Below are 23,687 nucleotides of genomic sequence, written 5' to 3' on the forward strand. Positions count from 1 at the left end.
TTTTGCAGCTTTCGCAGATATCTCAAATTAACAAGAACGACATTAACCCATTTTGCAATTTATTAAACTCCTCATTCATGAATTCATCTTTATCCTGGTCATTGATGTTTGACATATTTGAGGTATCGTCTTCATTGATAAGGATGCATTTTTTGTCAAACATTTTCAAATGCATAATGAGGTTGCATGGCTATAAAACATACATTGAGAAAAAAATTGTCTTGCAACATGGTCAGATAGGCAGCCAAAAAGATTCTACATACTCCCCTTTTCTGAAGAGTTTAATGATCTAGAGCGAGATATTTATTTCACTCAAATGCAAATGTGTTCTGCAAATGCTTTTTAATATAATGCACAGAACAAATTCTGTTTATTCTGTACCCAACTGAGCAAGTGCTAGAGCTACCGTCCACATGCCACACAAATTCAACAGCCAGGATGTAGCTTGAATAAGATTTGCGGAAGCAATGCCAATTGATTTCTGTGGCCAGAGTTTCCACACAAATTGCAAGTTGCGTTATCACGATCTGAATGGAGAAAGGTCAGTATCTGAGATTTTTTTTCTGGCCATCGGCTAAGAACAGGAATGATTTGAGACCCAAAAAGTGACAAGTGTCACACTCTTAGCCCCAGTGTTATTCTCATCTCCCCTACGACATGCCCTGCATGGTCACTTCTAATACTCATAATATTTACTATTAAGGCTACAATTTACAAAGAACTGTTCAAAGTAATGATGTGCAATTCATGTTAAGACACTAGTGGCTTTCTTGCTCTTCAACCAATGTAGTTTATTATGTACAAATTGCATTTTCTTCAATATAGAAGCACAGATCTACACTGCATATTCATCAGCTAAACATTATAATCATACCCATCATTCATGGAGACACACGCACGCTCCACAGATGAGGAACTTGCATGATTTGGTTTTAGGGTTCTGGTGTGTCATTATAACCGTGCGTGGCCTCTTGTCTATGACGGAAAATTCCACACACTGCCGTCGCATTTACCATAAACTAGCCATCTCAAACACACACAATTTTTTTTTTTCCGTCCAGTCAGTGGGTGTATGAATCATGAACTGAGCAGCCAACTGCACACTGAGACCAATGCCATTGTATAATCCAGGTGTTTCTGTGCTCCAAAATACTTATAAGAAGAAACTCATTTCACACTTTATGGTATTGTACTGTAAATAACAACAGAAATACAAAGAAATAAATGTATAAAAAAATAAAAACAACAGAAGCATGAAAAAAAAAAATTGCAGGTTCATTTTTTTCTCAACTTTAGTGATGTCAAAACAAAACAAAACGGACAAGGTATTCTCAAAGCAAATAAACACAGTGCGCTTTAATAATGGGTGGTATTCTCCAGGAATACAGATATATATATATTAGGTGCATTCATTTACAGGTGGAAAGGATTAATAATGTTTTCCCTCTCTAGCTTGACTATATCTATTTGGACCACTTTTCCCTTATTCACATTTGATTGGCAACAGTAACTCTCCATGATAAGTATGTGACATCACAGTTTCTGCCAAAGTTTGAAAACTCACTCTCATCCAACACGCCCTGCAGCTGGAATCAAAGCCTGCCATGTCTGCCTCAAGCGATCCCATAAATAATGGGCTCACTTGAAAAAAATAAAATAAAATAAATGAATAAATACTTGAGAGCAGGCATGATTAAGTGCTACTGCATATGTACTGGAAGAACTGCTTCATTAACATAAAAAAATAAGAGAAAAAAACAGAAATTTACAAACACACCATTGCTTTCTGCATGAGCTCCTTATTGCAGGGTTCCCACTCCTTGCAAACAAAATGTCACACACCCATCCACCCCCACACACATACAGACACACACACACATACAAACACACATACATACACAATGTACCTCATTTCATAAACTTTCACTTTACTCTTTTAACACATTTGCAATGACAGATAATTAGCTAATACGCAAGTCACACTTCATCATCTAACATACAATAACCTTAAAACAAAAGAGAATAAGATAAATATTACAAAAAAAATGCCCCCTCTACGGCAGTTGCAACACGAGATCGCTGTGGTAACTGCCTGTTTATCAAAAATTTCTCATCGATTACAAGCATTTATTCACACTTCCTTTTTTAAGTATGGAATGGATGTGACTTCAAAACACCCACATTGTAGGCATAATTTTCCAGTAGTGGTTCAGAGTTCATAAGACAAAAGAGGGATTAAAAAAAGTGGAGGGAGGGATCCCGTCTTCATAAAGGAGGCAGATTCCCATTTTTTTGCACCTCTATCAACGTGTCTTCCTCGTCCTCATCGTGGTTCTTCGCCAGCTTGCGGTACTCGTAGTCGGAGCTGTCGCTGCTCCAGTCCTGGTTCTGGCAGGAGCAGGAGCAGTAGCCGCTGTCGGCCGCCTGCAGCGCCCCGAAGATGATGAGGAAGAGGAGGAGACAGGAGAAGCAGAGGACAGCGATCCAGCTGCCGAGCGCCATCCAGGAGGCGTGGGTGGAGTCCGAGCTGCTGGTGGGGCCCACCAGGCAGAAGCCGTCCGACTTGTGCAGGTGGGCCGGGCACTCCACGCACTGGCCGTTGTCCGGCCCGAAGCAGGTCGCGCACGAGTTGTGGCACGCCAGGCACTCGTGCATGACCGTCTCGTTGGTGATGTTGGAGAGCATGTACTCGCCGGCGGGGCAGTGGGTGGGGCCAATGTGGGTCTTGACCGGGTGTGGCTGGGTACCATAGAGTTGCAGAGTCCAAGCATGCAGAATGCCTGTGAGAGCAAGATGGAAAATTCATGCTTGACACTCTGAAGACTGAATAATACAACCTACGCAATGGCTACTATTACTACTAATAATTCTCGCTATCGCCAATGATGTAAAAAGTACCCGGATGTGGCTTTTTCGTCAAGGTTTAGTGCACTTCCTGGGCTAGGGCACTTTCGGCGCGGGGCATATTTTGCACAGCGCTAGCGTGCGCGTACGTGTACCTTACCTATAGCGCCGTGCTGACCACAGATACTAGTAGAGTAGCGGCTGTGACCGCGAGCCAGCCAGTGGCCAGGCCTGTCATACTCGTACACTGTAGCTATAGCCCTCGCATTGGGCCGGCCTTGCATTAGCATGCACCACCACATACCGGTACATCGTACTGATTGATCATGCGATCGATGTGCACATCACTGATCAGTCATCTCTGCATACGCTGAAAATATGCTGGAAAATATTCACCACCTGGATATCGTCATGGAATGCCCATCTTTTTTTATTTGTTCTCTGTCGAAGTGTCGCAAACACAATCGGGAACGAACCGTGATCTCGAACTTATCCTGTCTCCGAAGCAATTTCTTCCAAGCAAGTACTACTACTCGTAAGTTGCGCATGCACGTACTGCGCTTTGGAGTCACCCGCAAACTTCACCCACGCGGCCACATCGCGTCTCGCATGCTAGTAAGGGACCTATTTTTGTAGAATTTGTTCATTTATTGTCGTGCGAACAACATATGGCAGCTTCGCAGTAACAACCCATAGTCGTATTAACCGCAATTTCTTAAGTATTGAGAAATTTCAAATCATATTAAAGCTGAAATTCACGTCGAGAAAACAGTAAGTACACGTAGCGGTTGTGAGTGTAAATTGTATTAGTCACGTATCATGCGCGTACGAACGGAAGTGAGTTTGCTACCGGACTATCCTATAATGCACCGTAAATGACACTTAAATCAACATCCGCATACTTTTTACGTCATTGGCGATAGCGAGAACTGACTTATAAATGCATCTGAGACGGTGTGACCAGTGAGAAAAATGGGATTGTGCTTGAGGCGGTCTGAAATTATGCTTAACTACCATGAAATTATGTCACATCATATCAACCAATTTTTCCCTACAAATTTTGGTGCCCAATTCATGGTGCCCAATCAGTTTGGGGAATTATGGTTCCCAATCAGCTGTTTCTGGTGCCCAATCGGCTGGTCAGTTTCATCAACAAATTAGCTGACAAACAAACTAACAGTCAAAGGTAGTACTGCAGTACATGAAATGCATACTGATGTCCTTTCCGTAAGCAATTATGCGAGAATTATTCTAATAATAGACAAATTATGCCTAGCATAGATAATGCTAGATGCTGAAGCGTCAAATATTATGCCAGAAAGCATGATTATGCCAACCGTGGCAACGTAGATCTGAAATCAAGTCAACAATGCCTTGCGAAATATTTCTGTCCATGATTAGTGTTTGCACGTTGGCTATTTCATGCCCAATATCTCATGCAATGTAATCAATATTATGTGCAATGGCATTACATTGTATGTCTGATGTATCAGCTTGCTTTACTACAATGCATGACACTGTGATAAAAACATAATCCATTTTGTGTAGAGGGAAAGTAAATTAGCCAGAAAAAAAAAACACTTCTAGCAAACCCATAATAATACCCAGAATGTGAAAGATCAAGAGGTCATTAGTAACGGAGCAAGAGAGCCCAGCTGAGCAGATGATGTGCATACTGATGCTGTCCTGTCATCTTTCATGGCATGGAGATAAATCACAATGACCCTTTTTGGGTTACACTCTGTGTGACTGGTCTATAGTGGAGGACAGAATCAACCAGACACAATGTGCAAAAAAAAAAAAAAAAACCCAAAACACAGATGCTTTGAATGTCACAGCTCACCTGAATGCGCCGCCACACCATTGTTTTTAATCTTCAGCTGCCACTCCCCCTGTGGGTTCTCCCCCCACGTGTGCGTCGTCATGAACTCCCACGACTTGAAGCCCTTGCTGGAGTGGTCGTGCGGCCGCCGCGGCAACAGCCGCGAGTGCGTGCCGGACGGGGAGATGAGCTCGATGGTGAGGTCGCCGCGCCGTGGGAAGTCCAGGGTGATTCGGGACACGACGTGCTCCAGGAAGCGCACGTGGTTGGTGGGCATCTCCTGGCAACCGGTTGTCTGGATGCGGACCGTCAGGCCGTCCCTACCGTTAATGCTCCTGCATAAGCAGTATCGAAAGAAGACCAAAGTTTTGTTACAAGCTAGCAAGAGTGAGAGTGGTCCAAAAATATCAGTACAGGGTTTCTTCTTTTTTTTCTTTTTTTCTTTTTTGCTTTTGAATATGACGAGATGCATGGAGAACTTGCTTGTGTGATCTTTGCTGGACAATTTACCTTTGTACCTCCCTTTATCACTAAAATCAGCATGTAATTTGTGGGTAAATGGGCTCTTTCCATGTACTACTGTATACGCCGTTATTTTTGCGAGGGTTTAATTTTTTGCGAATTTCACGAATCACTGTTGGACGGTGGACCACAAACTTAACAACACACCAAAATACCTAACACACCAAAAAGCCATAGATAGGACACATACTGCGATGCGATGTGTCCACTACAAAACAATCATTAAATTACTTAAGACTGTTTAAGTCATTCCCTACTAGATTCTATACAGCCCTATATACTTTGTACATGAGCCAAAGGATCTGGTAGGGAGCAGGTCAATAGCATTGAAGTAAGAAAGTGCCAACAAGATTCGGTACTGACATTCCACTTCCATGCAGGGCGTCCACTGAGCAGAGGTGCTGGTCCGGGGCTGTGGTCCAGTTTTTGGCCATTGTAACCATGGCGCCCGCATCCATCAGACCAAAACCATAGTCGTGGCTCACTGCGAATAACATATAAGTAAGAAATCAGAGACTCTGATAACACTGTGTAAGAAAAAATGTCCCTTGACATCATTCACGCATCCATCATGCACATTGATCGCATACCAAACCAAGCTCAGAGATCACCCATCTACAATGAAGCCCTACACATCTTTTCCTCAATTTTGCTTCTAGAATGTATCCACGCAACATACAGCATTGTTAGTTGTGTGTGAAACGTCAATGCACCATGATGTCAGAACTGCTGTATGAATTTGACAGAGAAGAAGAAATTCTCCTGTTTTTCAGTCCATTGCCACCAATGTCCATTCCATGAAAGGCCTACAATGTATTTTCCCACTTCTGGGTCGACAATGGAGAGGATACCCCGTATATACACAAAAAGGTAGTAAGGCTTGCCACTACTACTGGAATTTTTTTTCCATACATCGACGATTGTTTACAAGATGGCAGATGCAGTGAGTTATGCAGAGTGAAAGTCAGCCAAACCTGCACGTGACAACTCTCACAAACCGCTTTTCTGAATTTGTCCAGCCTATCTAGCCTTACCAACTGCAAGCTGGTGTTGTCGACCCATCTCTCAGAAAGCGAGGTGCTAAATTGACTGTTGCATTTTTGAATGGAATGAGGGCGCACGGATTGCCAAATGGCAGAATTGGAACTCAGCTCCCTCCCCCTCCCGCTCCCCCTCCCCCTCCCCCTCCCCCTCCCCCTCCCCCTCCCCCTCCCCCTCCCCCTCCCCCTCCCCCTCCCCCTCCCCCCGACTTAAAGACACTTAACAGTGCGGCTCTCTCTCATACGGGTTGGCCTTACCTTGTAGGCCAGCCCCGTTTGTCACCCAGTCACTGGTTTTGAGGTTCTCCGGCCGTGCAGTCGACACGATGATGTGTTGCATGTCTCTCCAGGTCATTTTGGGGCTGGACAGAAAAGGAGCGCGAGAGAGGAAAAAAAAAGAAAAGGAAAAGAAAAGGAAATGATCACTCATTCTTGTTTGTGGACTGAGACTGCATACTGCTGTGGTATAATTGTACTATTGCTGCTGTATGTGCTGAGTGCTACCACAGAGGTGCACATGCATGCACTGCCTATAACATCACTATGCGAGAAAGAGTGAAAAAATAATTAAAATTGTGGGAATTATTTGATGTATTAGCAGTCACTAATTGTTGTGTTCATATCACACACACAACATTATTGCATAAAGCATTGAAAATTGGTTTCACACACATTTTAGTAAACCCAAGTTACAGTACTGAACGAAACAAAACAAAAACATAATTCATCAGAATGACAAATTTTCGATTGGAACTGCATGGCACCAAATAACACATTGTTTAACAGATCTACAAAACATTACTTCCAAAATTATTCCTGTTGTCAATGTAGCCTCCGGCATCTTCTCTTGCCTATGGTTCTACTCCAGAGAAGAGTAGCTAGTAGAGCTAAACATCCTGGTACTGCCTTAACCCTAATCCCACCGGGGTTTTTGAGGGACTTGAGGGGGGGCCTTTTTGGCCCCCCCCCCCCCCCCCCCCCCATCAGATCTCGGTCGTGGATCGCACGATCCTTGCGAAAATTTGCACTAAGGTAGAGGCCAATGTAATCTACAAGACTGTATAGTTAGATTTTTCACATGTTAAGTTATGTATTTCATATTAATTAATTTATGCTAATTTATGCAAAAAAAAAATTTTTTTTTTTGCCTATAAATAAAAAAATAAAGCTCCAAGACTTATTTTTGGTGAACATATTCTTTTCAATATCTTCAACAATATTGAAGCAAAAATTCCACTTCGTAATTATTTCATACATATTTTATTGTTTATTGAATTTCTTATGTATTTCTTTGTTTTTTACTTTTTGTTTTTGTTTGTTTTTTTGTCAAAATTTGTCACAGAAACTTTTTAAAGCATATTCAGGCTATAATAAATCATTATCAGCCATTGAAAGTAAAAATATTTATTTTCATATGAATTAATTGCAAAAACACAATTTACATTGGATTTGTACACAAAATCATGTTTTTGAGCAATTTTTGAGTCGACAAATTTTTTTCAAAGGGGCATGGCTTCAAAATGGTATGCCCGGGAGCAACAAATTTGGTCTCGAAAGTTGCATGATACTTGAAAGAAAAAAGTCATAAAATGTCACGGCGAGAGCATCACACGTTGCGGAATAATCATATGAAACGTCGAGGGGGGCCAAAATGCCCCCTGGTGAGAACAGGGTTAAGTTTCACTTTACTGGATAATGTTTCAAGTACACATTGTGTTCATACAGCCCTTGATGTTGTACATCTGCATTCCATCACATATACTACACTTTTGAGACCATGTATGGCAGACTCAGGGTCACAACACAACCCATCAATTACAACTAGAAATGTCGCTACAGCGACTGGTTATACCCCCGCCAAACAACATTTCATAAGCTTTGGTCAAAACAACATTTCATAAGCTTTGGTCAAAAAACTGAGGAAGTAGTTAAATCCGCAAGATCTTTCCTTGATCTTCTGCCATTAATATGCCATTACCATGGCAACGTACTTTCGGGTACTGTCGAAAAATGCGTCTTGCACATCTACAACCAAAGGCACACATCTGTACCAAGTTTCATGGAAATTGGGCAAAAACTGAGGAAGTAGTTTGCAACACAAAATTTTCCATCATTTTGGCTCATAATATGTGAGCTGTTACCATGGCAACACACTTTTTGTCACTGTCAAGAAATGTGTCATGCTGACCTATATCCTAAGACAAACATTCAATATGAATTCCCATGAGAATTGGAAGAACACTGATGAAGCAGTTTTGCCATGAAGCATTTTGCCCTATATTTTACCAATAACATGCCGTTACCATGGCAACGCACTTTTTGCCACTGCGGAAATATGTGTCTTGCACATTAACATATTCAGATGAACATCTGTACCTAATTTCATAAAAATTGATCAAAAAACTGTGGGAGGAGTTCGCGACGCAAGATTTGTACCCATTTTTGCCCATAATATGCCGTTACCATGGCAACGTACTTTTGGGTACTGTCAAAAAATATGTCTTGCACATCTACAACCCAAGGCACACATCTGTGCCAAGTTTTATGGGAATCGGTTGAAAACTGAGGAAGTAGTTCGCGACGCAATATTTGCAACGGACCGACCGCCCGACCGACTGCCCGACCGACCGACCGCCCGACCGACCGCCCGACCGCCCGCTGATTCCTATATACCCCCTTCAAACTTCGTTTGGCGGGGGTATAAAAACAATGTAGATCTAATTCCCATTTCAAAATCATGTCTGGGGATTGGTTTTGAGCAGGAGATGATACAACATGACAAAGTATAATGTTGATATCCCATACTTGGCACGTTGCATGAATAAAGCATTGTCAAGCTTCATTTTTTTTTTTTCATACATTGTCATTATTGCTTCAATCAGCTCAAAATGCAATAGTTCTTTAACATTCCCCCCCCCCCTTTGCCTCCCCCCCCAAAAAAAAAAAAAAAAATAAAAATAAAAATCACAAAATGATAACAACAGATGAGATCGTTTGAAAAAAAAAAATGGAGAGAAAAATGAGGATTTAGATATTTACTTTGCCTCCAGGGCCAAGGCACATATCCCAGCTGCTAGGGGTGCTGAGGCTGATGTTCCACTGTGGCTATCGGTGCACTTTTTCCTCAGATCCGTGGTGATCTAGGAAATAAACAAACCACACACATGATAAAACACACACGCATATACATCTGCGATCAGCCCTTCAATACTGCCAAATTGTAGACACTACCTATGGAAGTACATACTTGTACCATGATGATGACATTATTCCATCATATAACATTTGATCTTAAGCAAATATCAAGAGTGAAATTACTACAGAAAAAACAAAAACACTCTCAGCTAAAAGAAGCTCGATACACAACATAGCATTTAAAGCACTACCATGAGCGATATCATAGGACTACTTCCCTTCCTCACTGCCATTATTACAGGGCGTACTTGCCAGTCAACTGTAATATGCTATTCTGACGCTAGTGCGCCCTCTACAGATGAGAGCTAATACAAATTTGCCCCTAACTCTTAAAGATGTGCTACGTTTGCACGCCCGATTTGGTCGATGGCGTGCTTCTACATGTACTTGTGTATCTACTGTATATGCTATATATTTCGCAAGTCTAATTTTTCCTGAATTGGGACTTCCCGCCAATTTCGCGCGTGGTTAAATTTGGGATCATTGAGTACAGTGATAAAACAGAGACATGTGCATGGGCACGCCGCATTCATATCTAGATTAGAGTTGATAATTTTGCGCGTTGTTAAATTCGTGAATAGCATGCCACCTGCAAAATCTGACAAAATAAAAACCTTGCAAAAATATACAGCGGTGACAGTGTAAAAGATGGCTCTCTCAACATTATTGTTAGGGACGTACCACTTGCTTCTCGCCTGGGCCCCCGCTGCTGTACGTAGTTGCCATGGTGGAGGCGCAGTTCTCAGAATACCACGGCACGTTGCCCTTTTCGCTGACGCTGCTCACTGATATGGTGAAGATGGAGTTGGTGTAGCCATCGCAGCCGCAGCTGTCATCCACTCGGCCGCCATTGCCAGAGGCCCAGATGAAAATAGACCCAAGCCCACTACGCCCCTACAGGAAAAAGAGAGAATGGCGGTTTCAAATTGTTACATACATATTGGTGCGGATGGCGGTTTTACAAAATTGTACCAATTTACACAAAAACACATACACAAAACAAACACACATTATCCTAAGAGTGTGTCTTTTATGAGCACAGTTTTTTTAATTTATTTTTTGAGGGGGGGGGGGGGTCCATCGTGTTCTGCCTACACACTCACAAGTTAATGCAAACTGAAAAACAATGGACTTGCTAATAATGCTAGTAACAATGCTAATAAAACCATTCAATCAATGATCATAATGAACAGAAGCCAATGACAGACATCATTGATTGCATTAAGACGCTCCATTTCAATCCTCAGTGTCATAGTGTTCTACCGTCATTGCCCGCATTGTATTTCTCTCACAATCAGATAAATTTTCAAATGACTTTTCTGCATTGAACTGCACCCACAATATTGTACAGAGTTGTCCACTAACTATGTCTGGGAGATGCCCATGAAAAAATGCAATCAATATCTGAAATGGGTCACAAGGTATCAGTCGTTACAGACCTCCTGAAAAATCATTACAGGCCACAGTCCCAGACTGCCACCTGAATATTGCTACCTCTCCTTGTGCGTGCAAAACTTGTCAATTTTTCTCTTCTATGTTTTGACATGCACAGCTGATAAAACACAAAAAGCAGACAAAACTTGAAATCTGACCCTGCCATCAGATGTAACCTTGTGCTCTGCCAAGAGGAGAGGACATCATGTTTTTCCTCAGGCAGACACCTCACACAAGTCATTTTTTGTCTTTCTTTTTTTTTTTGACAGAAAAGTATCATGTGCCCTAGGGAGAGGATATGATCGATGTAAATGGGACACGCTTTATCTCAATGACCCGCAGACAGTAGCAGGTGATGTGATAAGCCACATTCATACCATTTGGGACATTTTTTCTGTGAACATACATGATTATCAAACAGCCATTTTAGTTTGTCAATATCAATATATATGTTTACAATCAACAACCATAGAAGCCATAACACCAACTAGAACCATGCACATTCGCGACCAAGGCGGAGAAGGCCGAAAGCTTGGTGAAATAAGGTGCAGGAAAGGCACATCATTGGATGTTTTGGCCCTCATTAATTCATTCACTTATACTGATGACATCCAACCTACAAGTAAAAGATGTTGAAACACCTCACACTTCATATAGGCCTATATATATAAAATGAAAGATCAGAAATATTCATGACATCACACTTGGCATTTGATGTATTGTGTTGACAAACACTTTTACATTCATTTAACTTTTGATTTTGATTTTTTTTTAAACTAATTGTCAAGATGTACTCAAACAAATCTAGCTTCTCGCAAAATTCTCGAAAGTGTCATGCAAGCAAAAGTTTCTGGTTTCCAGTATATATATCTCAATGCAAGGAGCTACGTGGCTCCTTTAGCAACATATCAATATCTGCAAAAAACAAAACAAAACAAAGGATACGAACAAAAACAAGCACGCAAACACATGAGGGTGGAAATGCTCTAAAGTGTGACTGTAAGAGTCAATGTGTGTACCTGAAGGGTGCCATTGAGGAAAGCCTTTTTGGCGAGCTTTCCTGGTCCGTCCACTGTCTGACCATCATCGTCCGGTCCCCATGATGCGCTGTAGATGTCGATGACCTGAGGGTTGTGGCTCAGCGACCTGGCCTCCACGGCATCCGTCACTTCACCATCCAGCATGCGGACACCTATTGTAAACAAGCAAGCACAGAATATGAAAGCGGTCATGTTGGTTACTGTGCCAACGAGATCGTGAAGCATACTGTAAAACGAGGAATGTTCACGTGCATTTTAATTTTGCAAATTTTGCGAGAGCCAAGATTCGCGAAATTAAAAGGCAGGTGAAAGTTCATGTTTACACTATAGGCATTGAATGTTTGGGCAACTCACGGAAAAGGCCGTCGGCTCCAATTCACGAAAATTTCATGCCGCAAAAATATCCTGTTTTAAAGTATGCAGTGTCACTGTTCAGAAAGAACTGTGCATTCTTCATCAACACTTTGTGGAGTTAAATAAAAGCAATTAGGTTTGACATTACCTTGGTATTTAACAGTTGGAACCAAACATACATGTATGTCAGCAGCCAAACCAATGGAGCCATATATTTTTTTTTTTTTTGGGGGGGGGGGTGGGGGTTGGGACATCTGAAGTTGTGAATATCTCATAGTCATAATCTGCATTTTATCAATGTATTGATAAAATGATAAGTTATCAAATATTTGAATTCCCATTGTCATAAAAAACAAAACATGAAGGATGTCTGGGGTTGTCTTGCATGACATTGTCAGGGCTCAATATTTTTTTTATTGTTTTCTTTGTTCATTTGAATGAATCGCACTTACATTCTTACACCAAGGACACCATTCACTTGATCATTTCCTGTATGTCACCTTTTGCTTTTTCTTGTATTTTGAATTGAAATGTGTTATAATTTACCAATGGATTTTAATTCCCCTCAAAAGGTAAAAGCAATGAAGATAAAGTGCCTTGCCTAGGGACACAACTGCTGCAGCCTGGGGATTTGAACCAGGGACCTCAAGATTGGAAGTCTGTGGTCTTCTTATCCACTAGGCAATAACAGTTTCTAGGTGAGTATGTTTGTTTTTGTGGAGGGGAGCAAAGATCATCACAATTTTGAGCAATGCTCAGCTTACATGCATATTGGAAACACAGAAAGGAGCACAGTGAGAAAAATACACAACCTCAAGGATACCATCCTTCCAAGTGTGGTGTTGAAGACCAACAAAGACATGATGACAACACAGCATATCACAATCCCTGGGCTGTTCGCACTACCAATGGGTGCAGACACACACCCTCAAGTGTCCTTCCTAGCAAGCTTAGGGGGGTAAAAACTTGAGTTGCAGATGAACGACATCCACTCATCAAACATGAACATTGGACTCCACTTGCGTTGGCATTGGCCCACCCCTCTTTCAGACCCCTAAAAAATCACTGCAATAAGGGCTGCACATGTGTACAGGTACATCGGGTAAAGGCACCAGCCCATATTTTCAGTGGTTCCAGAGGTGTTGTCACAAAGGGAGATTCCAACAGACACCAAGTCAGCCAAATCTGAACCACTGGCTTCAAAGGAATTTTGACGATTGGGTCTTCTTCTTTTTTAAGTAACTTAAAAGCTTGACAGGTTCACAGAAATCATGATCATACACAAATAAATTTAGAATCTTATCATTGTGTAAACTGTCAGATTGATCTAAAATGATGATAATGCTATATTGTTTCCTTTTCCATCTACAATTGTACTCATCAAACTTGAAGAATTCGAGATGGCTTGTGTAGGAAATGAATAATTTTTCAATTAGAATTACTGTAAAAGCTAATATGAAACAAATGCACCAGCATATTGATTTTTCTCCCCAGCAAGCCTCTTAACATTTGCTTCCAAATATTTGCATGCCTTCACTCAAACAGCTGTTACAATTTGTTTGTCAAAGTGTACATTGTACACCTCCCCTTTTAACAATGTTTTATAGGTATTTAACTTTGTGTCTGGAAGAAATGAGAAAAAGTACATAGTCCTCATGCCTTGTTTGCTCAGTACTCAAAAATGGGAAAAAAAAGAGGGAAAAAATCAGCATAATGTGAGATGCTTGCCTATCCACAATCACACTTCAATGCAATAGATGGAGAATTTTCAGCTATGGCAGGTGTTTTTTCCCCCTTCTTTTTCTGTATTAAAGTCATTTGCAGTAATGCAGAGATTTTTAACATGTGATGAGCTCTGTTGCACCGCCATAAAGATGCACTTTCATCGTTTGAATACAGAATGCGACTTTACAGTTCTGACTTGAGTATCATCTATTACCCAAACAAATGTTCGGGAGAACCGGCCACATTGACGTATATATGTGTACATTAAAATGAACATAAAACTGAACATACAATCGGGGGCCAACCACAGAAGAAGAAGAAGTGCATGTATCTGGAAAGACATATCTTATCCACAAATGGGCAATACAGCTGGAAAATTATTGCAAATCCTCTCTGGCCGCTGTACCTGATGGGTGAAGAACTTTCTCCAGAAATGTCTTCACCAGTACCATTAAGATCGTTTGAAAAGCTGAACAACTGGTCTCAAAGCAATTTTGACATGTCATTTTTCAAAGGATATAATAAAGAAGATTAAAGTGACTAATATGATCTCTCTGTAGTGCTTGATATTAGTGCCGAAGTGAACCACTCATACAGGGAGAGCAACGTGGCAATTCACATCATTTTATGGGTATTTTCTTTTTTACTAAATAAGAACAATCACACCAACAACAAAAAAAGACTTCTGTCTCCCCCTCCCCACACACACACACACACACATAATATGATATGAGGCATCTAGCATGGATAGATGACACACATACAGCTGTACATCCTGTATTTAACTACAAATGCAACCGAAATGATGATGTACATGACAAACATTTATCCCTCCTTTGGCTCCTGGAACAAGTTTGCAACAAAAGCTATCACCTTGTCCCTGTTGAGTTTGCAAATCAATATTTTACTGCATATACCCTATAATGGAGAAAGGTTATGGAATTGGGTAAATTCACTGAATCTGCACAAGTTTGGAAAACAAAATTGCAAACATCCATTCTTGAATAAAGAAACATTGGCATTTATAAATTTTCTAAAAATGCATTGCCAATTTAAGGATCACTTTTCAATTTAGCAGATTTACAGGCTTTCGTTCTTTCTGCTCCCAAAATACACAATGGCTCAAAACCTAGCATAGGGCACAACTACAAGAGCTACATTTTCATTCTACTTTGAGAAATACTGGTAATGAGTGATAAAAAAGTGATGATAAAAAGATGTAGCACACAACCAAAGCAATGTGGTTTCTACAACTTTATGGGCCAGAAAGGCTGTCACATCATAAAACTGGGGATGGGAACAGTTCTAAGCTTGAAATACTCCTCAGAATTATACTACACAGTAGTACATTCTGAGCGTGGGAGGATGTTAGAAACTATGGCCAAAAAAATGAAAAATACAAATATAATTTTTGTATTTTTGTGATTTTTTTCTAACTTCCTTAAGTAAATGAAAAATTTGTTAAACTTCTGTATAATTTTGCACAGCTACAAATAAACACAGTCATATCAGTTCCTGTCATACCACTGGTTAATGTTTTGCATTGCACCACTAACAGCATATCCTGTTGTTTGATGTAATATGTTTGATTGGCGCCTCTTTGAAGGGTGTGCCCCTATATTGATTTGTTCATTACCCCCATAAAATTTGGGGCCTCTCTGCAGAGCCTCTGCAAAAGTCCTCTGGAGCTGGCTTAAAAGCCTCAGACAGATTCACATTTAAAATCCATCACTAATAATAACGAGGAGCATACAACACTGGAATAGGAACACAGAGTCAGGAGAATAATTTATACACAATTTTCTGTTTTTTTAAACATCTTTTGAATGGGTTTGGTGTTTAATGTAAAACTGAATGATTTATCTTACATAATGAACACCACATGTGGCGCTTTGGTATTATGAGCGCCTTTGACATGATCAGTTTTTGATGGTTGTTGGTCTGTTTGAATTCTTGTCTTTGCCTTCATTTATGAATTATTAGGAATTTTAGTACACCTTTAAAATGAAAGAGTACTTACAACAGAGATTGGCATTTCCCTACACTATAACACACACAATATACACACAAACATGAAACTAATCTTACTAGAGGATCAGGATATTAGCTAATCCTCTTGCAATTACGAGGAGTTGGAAGGAGTTGAAAGTTTCACTGTAAACCCTGAATCCTTCCGTCAAGATTTGGATGTAATGGGAAGATCCCACTCCAGGTTAAAAGTCTTTGGCAGAATCATTTGGATAATCAAGAATGCTGATGTGCAAGACATATCCCGCAGCAGTTTCTTTCTTTATTTCTTCTTCTTCTTCTTCTTCTTCTTCTTCTTTTTAATGAAAAAAAAAGGCCAGATAGAGGTAGCTAGGTTACAGGTATTGACAACAAACTCATAGAAAGGTAGTCTTGTGTGAATACTAGTGATAAAGGCAATCCCATCCACATATGCCTCTTCATATCAGGACAAGAGCATTTACATCAGCCCTGTACTGAGACTATAAGTTTTCCCGCGAAAGTCTACAAACCTCTCACAGTATCATCATTAATAATGACAAACATTTGAAAAATATATATATATATTTGTGTCACTGTGTGCTTATCAAGTAGCTTTCAAAGAAATTTATCAGAATTGTAACAACCTTTCTATTTGTTGTTCTTATATGACTTTTCTTGAATGGACAATCGGGCAAAGAGTGGAGGGAAAAAATATCCCTCTGCCTGGAAAAGAGACTAGCACCTCAATCATTATCACTCACAGGCACCGGAACTCAAATGTAAAATTTACTGTACATGACACCATCCACATCCTGGTTTATATCCTTTCCCTGTTCACATTTGCTTGTTAGTCTTTCATTTGTCACACATCTAGCTTTTATGAGTCAAAGATACTTTCCTTGAACTTTAGAGAACACTTTGCATGGAGCCTCCCTCTTATCTCCTGTTTTCTTAAAATTTGTTGACGGGGAATTCGCTTACAAGTCATGAATCTTCAAACGTTTGGTTTTAAATTGCATGTGCTGTCATGGTTGGATGGGAAGATTGGAACAGCATGTTGTCACAATGGTAAAATGATACAAAGAAAATACAAATAGAATTCTGCAGATTTTTTTTTTTTAAATGAAAAGCATGACATTTCTTTGACTTGTTATTGACATAAATTATGGTAAGGGTAATATTATTCTCATTGCCTTCTGATAGAGAGAAAGAAAGACAGTGTGTGTGTGTGTGTGCGTGTCAAGGGCTCTTTCTTTGTGCTAGAAAATTTAAATGATTTTAACAATGGGCAGAAAGACAAAACAATTTCTAAACAATATTTTCAAACAGTTTAGGGGAAAAAAAAAATCATCAGCATCATTTCTCAACCCGCTATTTGTGTTGGGAGTTTGCTTTGGATTGTTTTATATTTTTTGTTTTGTTTTTGTTTTGGTTTGTTTTTTGTTTTTTTGTTTTTTGGGCTTTTTTTAGCATGTCAAGCTAAGAGCCATCTGTAACTCTTTTTCTTTTTTTCTTTTTTTACTTCAAACCAGAAATTTACATCATTTCATTCTTGATCTCTGCCTAATCGACACTCATGGAGAATGATAAAAGGGACATAAAAGAGCCATGGGGAGAAAGTGAGAGGGATTTTATAACTCTCCCACTGCAGTTTCCCAATGAGACCAAAACAATGGGTGCATCTTTTGCAAGAATTTTAGTTTCATACTCCTGTTTTAGGACTGGTTGCCATCATCTTAACAGAATTTCAAACTTTATTGAAGATTTTGTTATTCTGCATATCATACAGTTTTCATTGTTTCATACAGAGATCACATTTCACACACACACACAAAAAGAAAACAATTTTCATTGCTGGCCACTGGAATATTCACTGGAATTTGTAAATAATGAAATATAGTTCACATACTATAAATATCTGCTGAAATTCAAGGTGCCCTGGGAGATTCTATTTCAGATCAATTGGCAATAAAAGAGTAAAGGAGGGAACAAAAAAAAAGAGTGTTGGTCCTCAGACAGAATGCAAGTTTCATTATATGCACACAGCTTTGTTATTACTGTAATACGGAAAAGTTGTTTTCGTTCGGATTTGCGAATTCGTGTCAATTTGTTTGCATTCGGTACTGGAATTTCACTTCGCTCTGTTGCATTTGCCAAAAGACACAGTCCAATAGCATTTATTGTCTGTGTGAGTTTGTAGTCCCATGTAGCCAGGTGTAAGAGGGTGTAACTGAATACAGTTGGCATTGAGACCTGCTGATTGAGTGTTACTTTGCTTTCCTATTTGGCATTGCCCGATATGATTTTTTTTTTTACTTTTGCTGGTTCTGTTTTCCTTCTGCTCGACAATTAAATAGAAACTTTGCACTTCAACACCATTGGGTACTTTGCCGATACAAATCCATGTTTGCATTAGTTTGTTATTCCCAATGCAATTTGAATCTGTTCAACCATGCTGTGTCGCACTGATCATCTGCAAAAGGGAACAAATGGGTTCGTAAGGTGAGAAGCCATTGTTACAATTTAGTAGGAGTGGAGTGTAACTCTAGTGTATGCAATCCCGATTGAATAGTTTGCTGCTTCGTACGGTGCGGCATTCACTGGAAGCGGATATCGAACAGAGCAAATTTCAGGCATGGATACACAAGAATTGATTTGATACAGTTTGACATTCTCATGACATCTTCAAAACCAGTGGTGGTGTGGATACACATTCAACATGCCACTGTCCAGCAAGCCCGAATTGAATATCAGCACAGCCCCTACAGGTGCCTATTGTCCAAAATTCACATCTTACCACAAGCACGGGTCCCAATATTGGAATTTCTAACATGGTCTGCCACAAAGCATAAGACATTATCACAACCCAAAAGGAAAGAGCAGTGCCTGACAACACTAAATTACTTACCTGTCAACAAATGTTATTTTTCTGCCTGTCTCTGTTTACAACCTGACCTTACTGGCATTTTTTGTCTACACAAAGGACAGACATACCAGAGCTTGTAACATTCAGTGTAATTTCCTGTCTGTTGAACAAGGGGGTCACTGAGTTCACTGCTCAGTTTGAAGAAGTTTTATCTCTTTTCTCTATTGTTTTTTTTTTCCTCCATTTGAAGATCTTTTTGCAGGATCACTGAAATAAACAACCACTGATACTGTATCTAAAACTGTATACAAAAAACCCTTGGCATTTCCTGTATGTGTTTATCTCATTGTGTTACATCGTAGTCCTACACATATGCACTGATTTCAGTATGTCAGCACTACACCCATACTCTGCTAAAGGCTGGGTAACGAAGACAAATTTCAATCTAATTAGCTCTGTCATTTCATTTGGTAACTTTAATGTACATAATGCCAATGGCATTGTACAGTAACAGGTCTGAGGGAGTTAAGCAATGAAGCCAGTCTTCCAAAGAGCATGCTACAGTGAGTGGAAGTCACACACAGTTAGACATTAACCATACACATTATTACAATTATTACACTATTATTAGCCATAATGACTTTGTCCTAGGGAGAAGGTTACATCGTCGACAAAAAGAATACTGTCATAATTTGATTACAAGCAAACCAGTGAGATAGCTGCCAGGCAGTGACATCACTAGCTTGTATTCAATCCTGACTGACACCAGATACCAGAGACTCCAACCCTTAGCGTCCCTTAAATGGGGGATTCTCCCACCGAGACCCCCTAGCAAACTGGAGACTCTGATCACATGCACACCATTATGTGTGCGTAGCGCACATCATGAGTGTGGTGTAGGCCAACCTTGCCGATATTGCAGGAGATTTTGCAAAACTGGCCTCAAAGTGGGGGATCATCTCCCACAGGGAGCAGTAGAGTTGGAGTCTCTGCAATATCTCAATTTTTTTATTGTCCCATTTCAGCGAAAGTTTACCAGTCTTGCTTGTTTTACTCTTTACTTCCTATTTTACAAGCCACCTTCCTAACAGAGTGGGGGTTTCCCTCACCTTACCCAAAAGAGAACCCAGGGACCAGTCAACACTCCACGCCCTGGAACCTCTTTCTCAAGCTCTATTGGCGCCAAGAGACTTGTTTAAAGGACAAGTTCACCTTCATTAACATAAGGATTGAGAGAATGTAGCAATATTAGTAGAACTCACCATTGAAAGTTTGAGGAAAATCGGACAATCCATTCAAAATTTATGAATTTTTGAAGTTTTTGCGCAGTCACCGCTGGATGAGAAGACTACTGCAGTGTATGATGTCACGTGCGTACAATATAAGGAAAATATAAAGAGAATTTCACAAAATTTCATCTTTTGAAAAAAGTACACATTCCCTTGACTCATAACTGACATATGTTATGGGTAATATTATTCCCATTGCCTTTAGAAAGAGGCAAGTCAAGTGCTCTTTTATCATGCAAAAAACGTGAAAATATGTTGAATTTTCTTTACATTTTCTTTACACTGTTGTACTCATATGACATCACGAGCCTTAGCAGTCTCCTCATCCAGCGGTTCCAACACAAAAGTTTTAAAAATTCATAACTTTTGCATCGATTGTCCAATTTTCCTCAAACTTTCACTGATGTGTTCTACTAATATTGCTGCATTCTCTCAATCCTTATGTTAATGAAGGTGAACTTGTCCTTTAACTTGACAATGCAGCCAGCATCTTCTCATCAAGTGAGTAATGTCACATGCAACTGACTCTGCCCTCGACTTTTGACTTGTAACTTTAAATGCAACCTCCCCCCCCCCCCCCACCCCCATTAAAGGTCCTCATATAAATTCATAGCTCTGTCAGAGTTTACCCTGTGAAGTGTCTCATCAAATTTTTTGTTTGCATGTTTTGGTTACGGGAACAGTTGTAACATCTCTGCAGGAGGGTCACGTCCTGCAAGTGATATTTATTTTGTGAGAGATGAGTTGTTCTAAGCTGGCTTTGAACTCCCTCCTAGGAGATTGTCAGGCGAGGAGAAGAAGCCTCCCTTCATGTCTGTATGGCTGCAGTGAAACCTCCCTGATTTATATCGAGACAAAACGATAACCCTCTGGTATCTGGTCACATGAATGGCTTAGTCTTAGTATCAGGCTCATCACTTTTGTCACTCCAGGCTATGTGTCACACTATGCTTTGGGAAGGTAACAGCATTCCTCCTACAATGGACCCCCAGCCTATTGCTCTGCGGTTCAGATCTAGATGGCTACAGGATGCAGTCACTGCTTTTAGCCAGAGCTGGTTGCATTAACCCTTTGAGGACGGGCTGAATTTGCTACAGCATGCATGTCCCACAGACACTTGCCCAAGTATACTTGGGACTCATCTTCAACGGGTTAATGAATACAACGTGGACAGGTGAAATGCAAGTGTCTGGGTGCCAGACTAATATGGCAAAGGCTATATAAGGCTTGGTCCACTTACCTCCTATTCCAGCCCTGTAGGCCACACCCACACTGCAGATGCTGTTGTTGGCTTGCGCAGCCACCTCTCCCGCACACCTGGTCCCGTGTCTGATGCGAAGAACAAGAAATAGATAAAAAACCATCAGATGACAGCTCATTTCAAAGAGCCAATTTCTCAAAAAAACATTATCTCATTTGTTGAATAGAAATAAAGAACTCAATGCAACACGAGAAGCCACACTAGAACTGCTGTAGGCACATGATTTAAAAAAACAATTTAAGGACATGAAAATCACTATTACATGATTGACGTGTGTCTAAACTGAACATGCAGGGTCAACCATGCTGGTACAGACAGAAAATACTGGTACTGAAATGCAGAGATGAATACATCCTCTCAAAATAAATCAAGGCCATATCATCTGTATGACACTCAATCAAAGGGATTGATCTGTTTGTCAATGAAACTGACATTGACCGGGTACATGGACAGGGTGAATATTGTTAATGGTTAATCAAAAGTGCAAATACGACATAATGATAGACGATGAAGACAGATACAAACAGTGTAGAGTACTTTCCATTGTTAATCATACTGGCATGTGATTGATGAGTGCAGTGTGCAGCATAATATCTGAAGGGTGAAATTCTACAGTTGAGAAACAAATCATGGCTGATTCCTCAGCAAAGACATATTGAGTGTGTTCAGCTATTTGCGAGCACACCACTAGCACAACCAAGATCTAGGACGTTCTCGTTACTCGAATTTGATTTATCGCATTTGTGATGGCAGGGTGACATACGGACCAATTCAGAAACTCAAGTGGTTCTTGCCGGGGCATGATGGGGAGTTCGTTTGCTCTGACCACTCTGCAAACTTTCAAGCCACATTCATCTTCCTGTTGATGCATCACAAATACTGTCGCAAGCAGTATTTTGCAAAAATGCACAGTGGGGGAACTGTCTGCCACTGAACACTTTTTAAACATCTTGCCAATAGGACATTGGGTTAAACAATAACAACAAAAATGGCTAGGACAGTTTGATGTAAAAACCTATTCTGCATTCAACTTTACTTTTCTAAACAGCAAATAGGCTCTACATGCAATGTACACATTGAACTACCAACAGTTGTACATCATAACAGGGCTACACACTAACCCATTTTTTTCTATGGGTCCGACCTGTCTGTCAGACCAGTAGGTACCCAGTTTTTCCATTTTTTACTGGTCCATTCCTGAAAATGTTACTGGTCCCACAGTGATTTTTACTGGTCAGGGACCATTGGCCCAGTGCAAGTGTGTAGCCCTGATCATAATAATGGAGGTTCTGAAGAACAACCAGGGAGATACTAAACTTGGGTTGGGTGATACCTGTATCAGGTTCGACAAAGACAGTTCCCCAATCACGGACACTTTGGCATTCTCTCTCCCGACACAAGAGATCTTCTGGGCCAGAATGAGAATACAATGCAGGTTCTCAATTATCCTTCGATATACCCATTTGCCACAAATGGCAGCTGCCAAAACTATTGGTACCTGGCAAGAAGGCGAGTGTGCTGGAAACATGAAGTCGGAATCATCTGTAAAAGCAACGAGAGCCTTGAAACAAGGTCAACTTCCTGATGCAATACAGACCTCAAACACCTTTGGAGGAAATGGACCAGCTGAAACCCCATCACTCTGATGCAAATGCAGGAACAATGTCTACACTACATGCCATACCAGTATGTTGAGAACTTATGAGGTGTGGTTGACTAGGGCAAAACACTATGAAATGTTATACACTTTAACTGGCGGATGGACAAGCTTCCTTTCCAGAAAACATACTAGTATTGATATACAAGTTTTGAGTGGTGATACTGTAGTCTTTCTTCAAGGGTCATGGAGGTTCTGTACAGAATTGGAAGAAGACAAAGGGCCTCAGAACAGTATTCTAACTGAACTCCCCACTCCCAACTTGCTAATTTTAGAATTGAACAGTGTTTTTTGTTTTTTGTTTTTTGTTTGTTTGTTTGTTTGTTTTTTGTTGTTGTTGGTTTTGGGTTTGTTTGTTTTTTTGCTTTTGCACTATGTGGAAATAGCGTCAGCTATAAAGATTGATATTTGCTTCTCCATCCCAAAAACAATCATTCTCATTTGGGATTGGGGCTAGAGATTTTCACGTTTACAGCATCTAACAATTTATTTCAAGTATGAAATATTTGTAGTTTATAATTCTTTCACAACATGGTGGGAGCAGGACAATGCCATGCATACTTTTTAGACTGGATTTTAAACATTATCATACGCTCCCTTTAATTAAACAGAGTGAAAGGGTCACGGACTTGAGGCACTGACATAAATC

The 23,687-nt window shown here is 40.3% G+C and overlaps 1 protein-coding gene across 1 annotated transcript in view; it reads right to left on the reverse strand.

The window, feature by feature from the left end:
• Positions 1–2,011: 2,011 nt before the first annotated feature.
• LOC140230540 (furin-like) overlaps positions 2,012–23,687 on the reverse strand; it is a 57,511-nt gene continuing 35,835 nt past the window's right edge. The window contains exons 6-13 of the mRNA XM_072310684.1: positions 21,361–21,449; positions 11,877–12,049; positions 10,105–10,317; positions 9,268–9,368; positions 6,487–6,590; positions 5,552–5,672; positions 4,688–5,001; positions 2,012–2,780 (exon numbers count right to left, since the gene is read on the reverse strand). Of these exons, the coding sequence (XP_072166785.1) occupies positions 2,266–2,780; positions 4,688–5,001; positions 5,552–5,672; positions 6,487–6,590; positions 9,268–9,368; positions 10,105–10,317; positions 11,877–12,049; positions 21,361–21,449 (1,630 nt within the window). The 3' untranslated portion in view covers positions 2,012–2,265. The remainder of the gene's footprint in view (positions 2,781–4,687; positions 5,002–5,551; positions 5,673–6,486; positions 6,591–9,267; positions 9,369–10,104; positions 10,318–11,876; positions 12,050–21,360; positions 21,450–23,687) is intronic.

The sequence above is a fragment of the Diadema setosum genome, chromosome 7 (assembly GCF_964275005.1).
Source record: "Diadema setosum chromosome 7, eeDiaSeto1, whole genome shotgun sequence".
Lineage (NCBI taxonomy): Eukaryota > Metazoa > Echinodermata > Echinoidea > Diadematoida > Diadematidae > Diadema > Diadema setosum.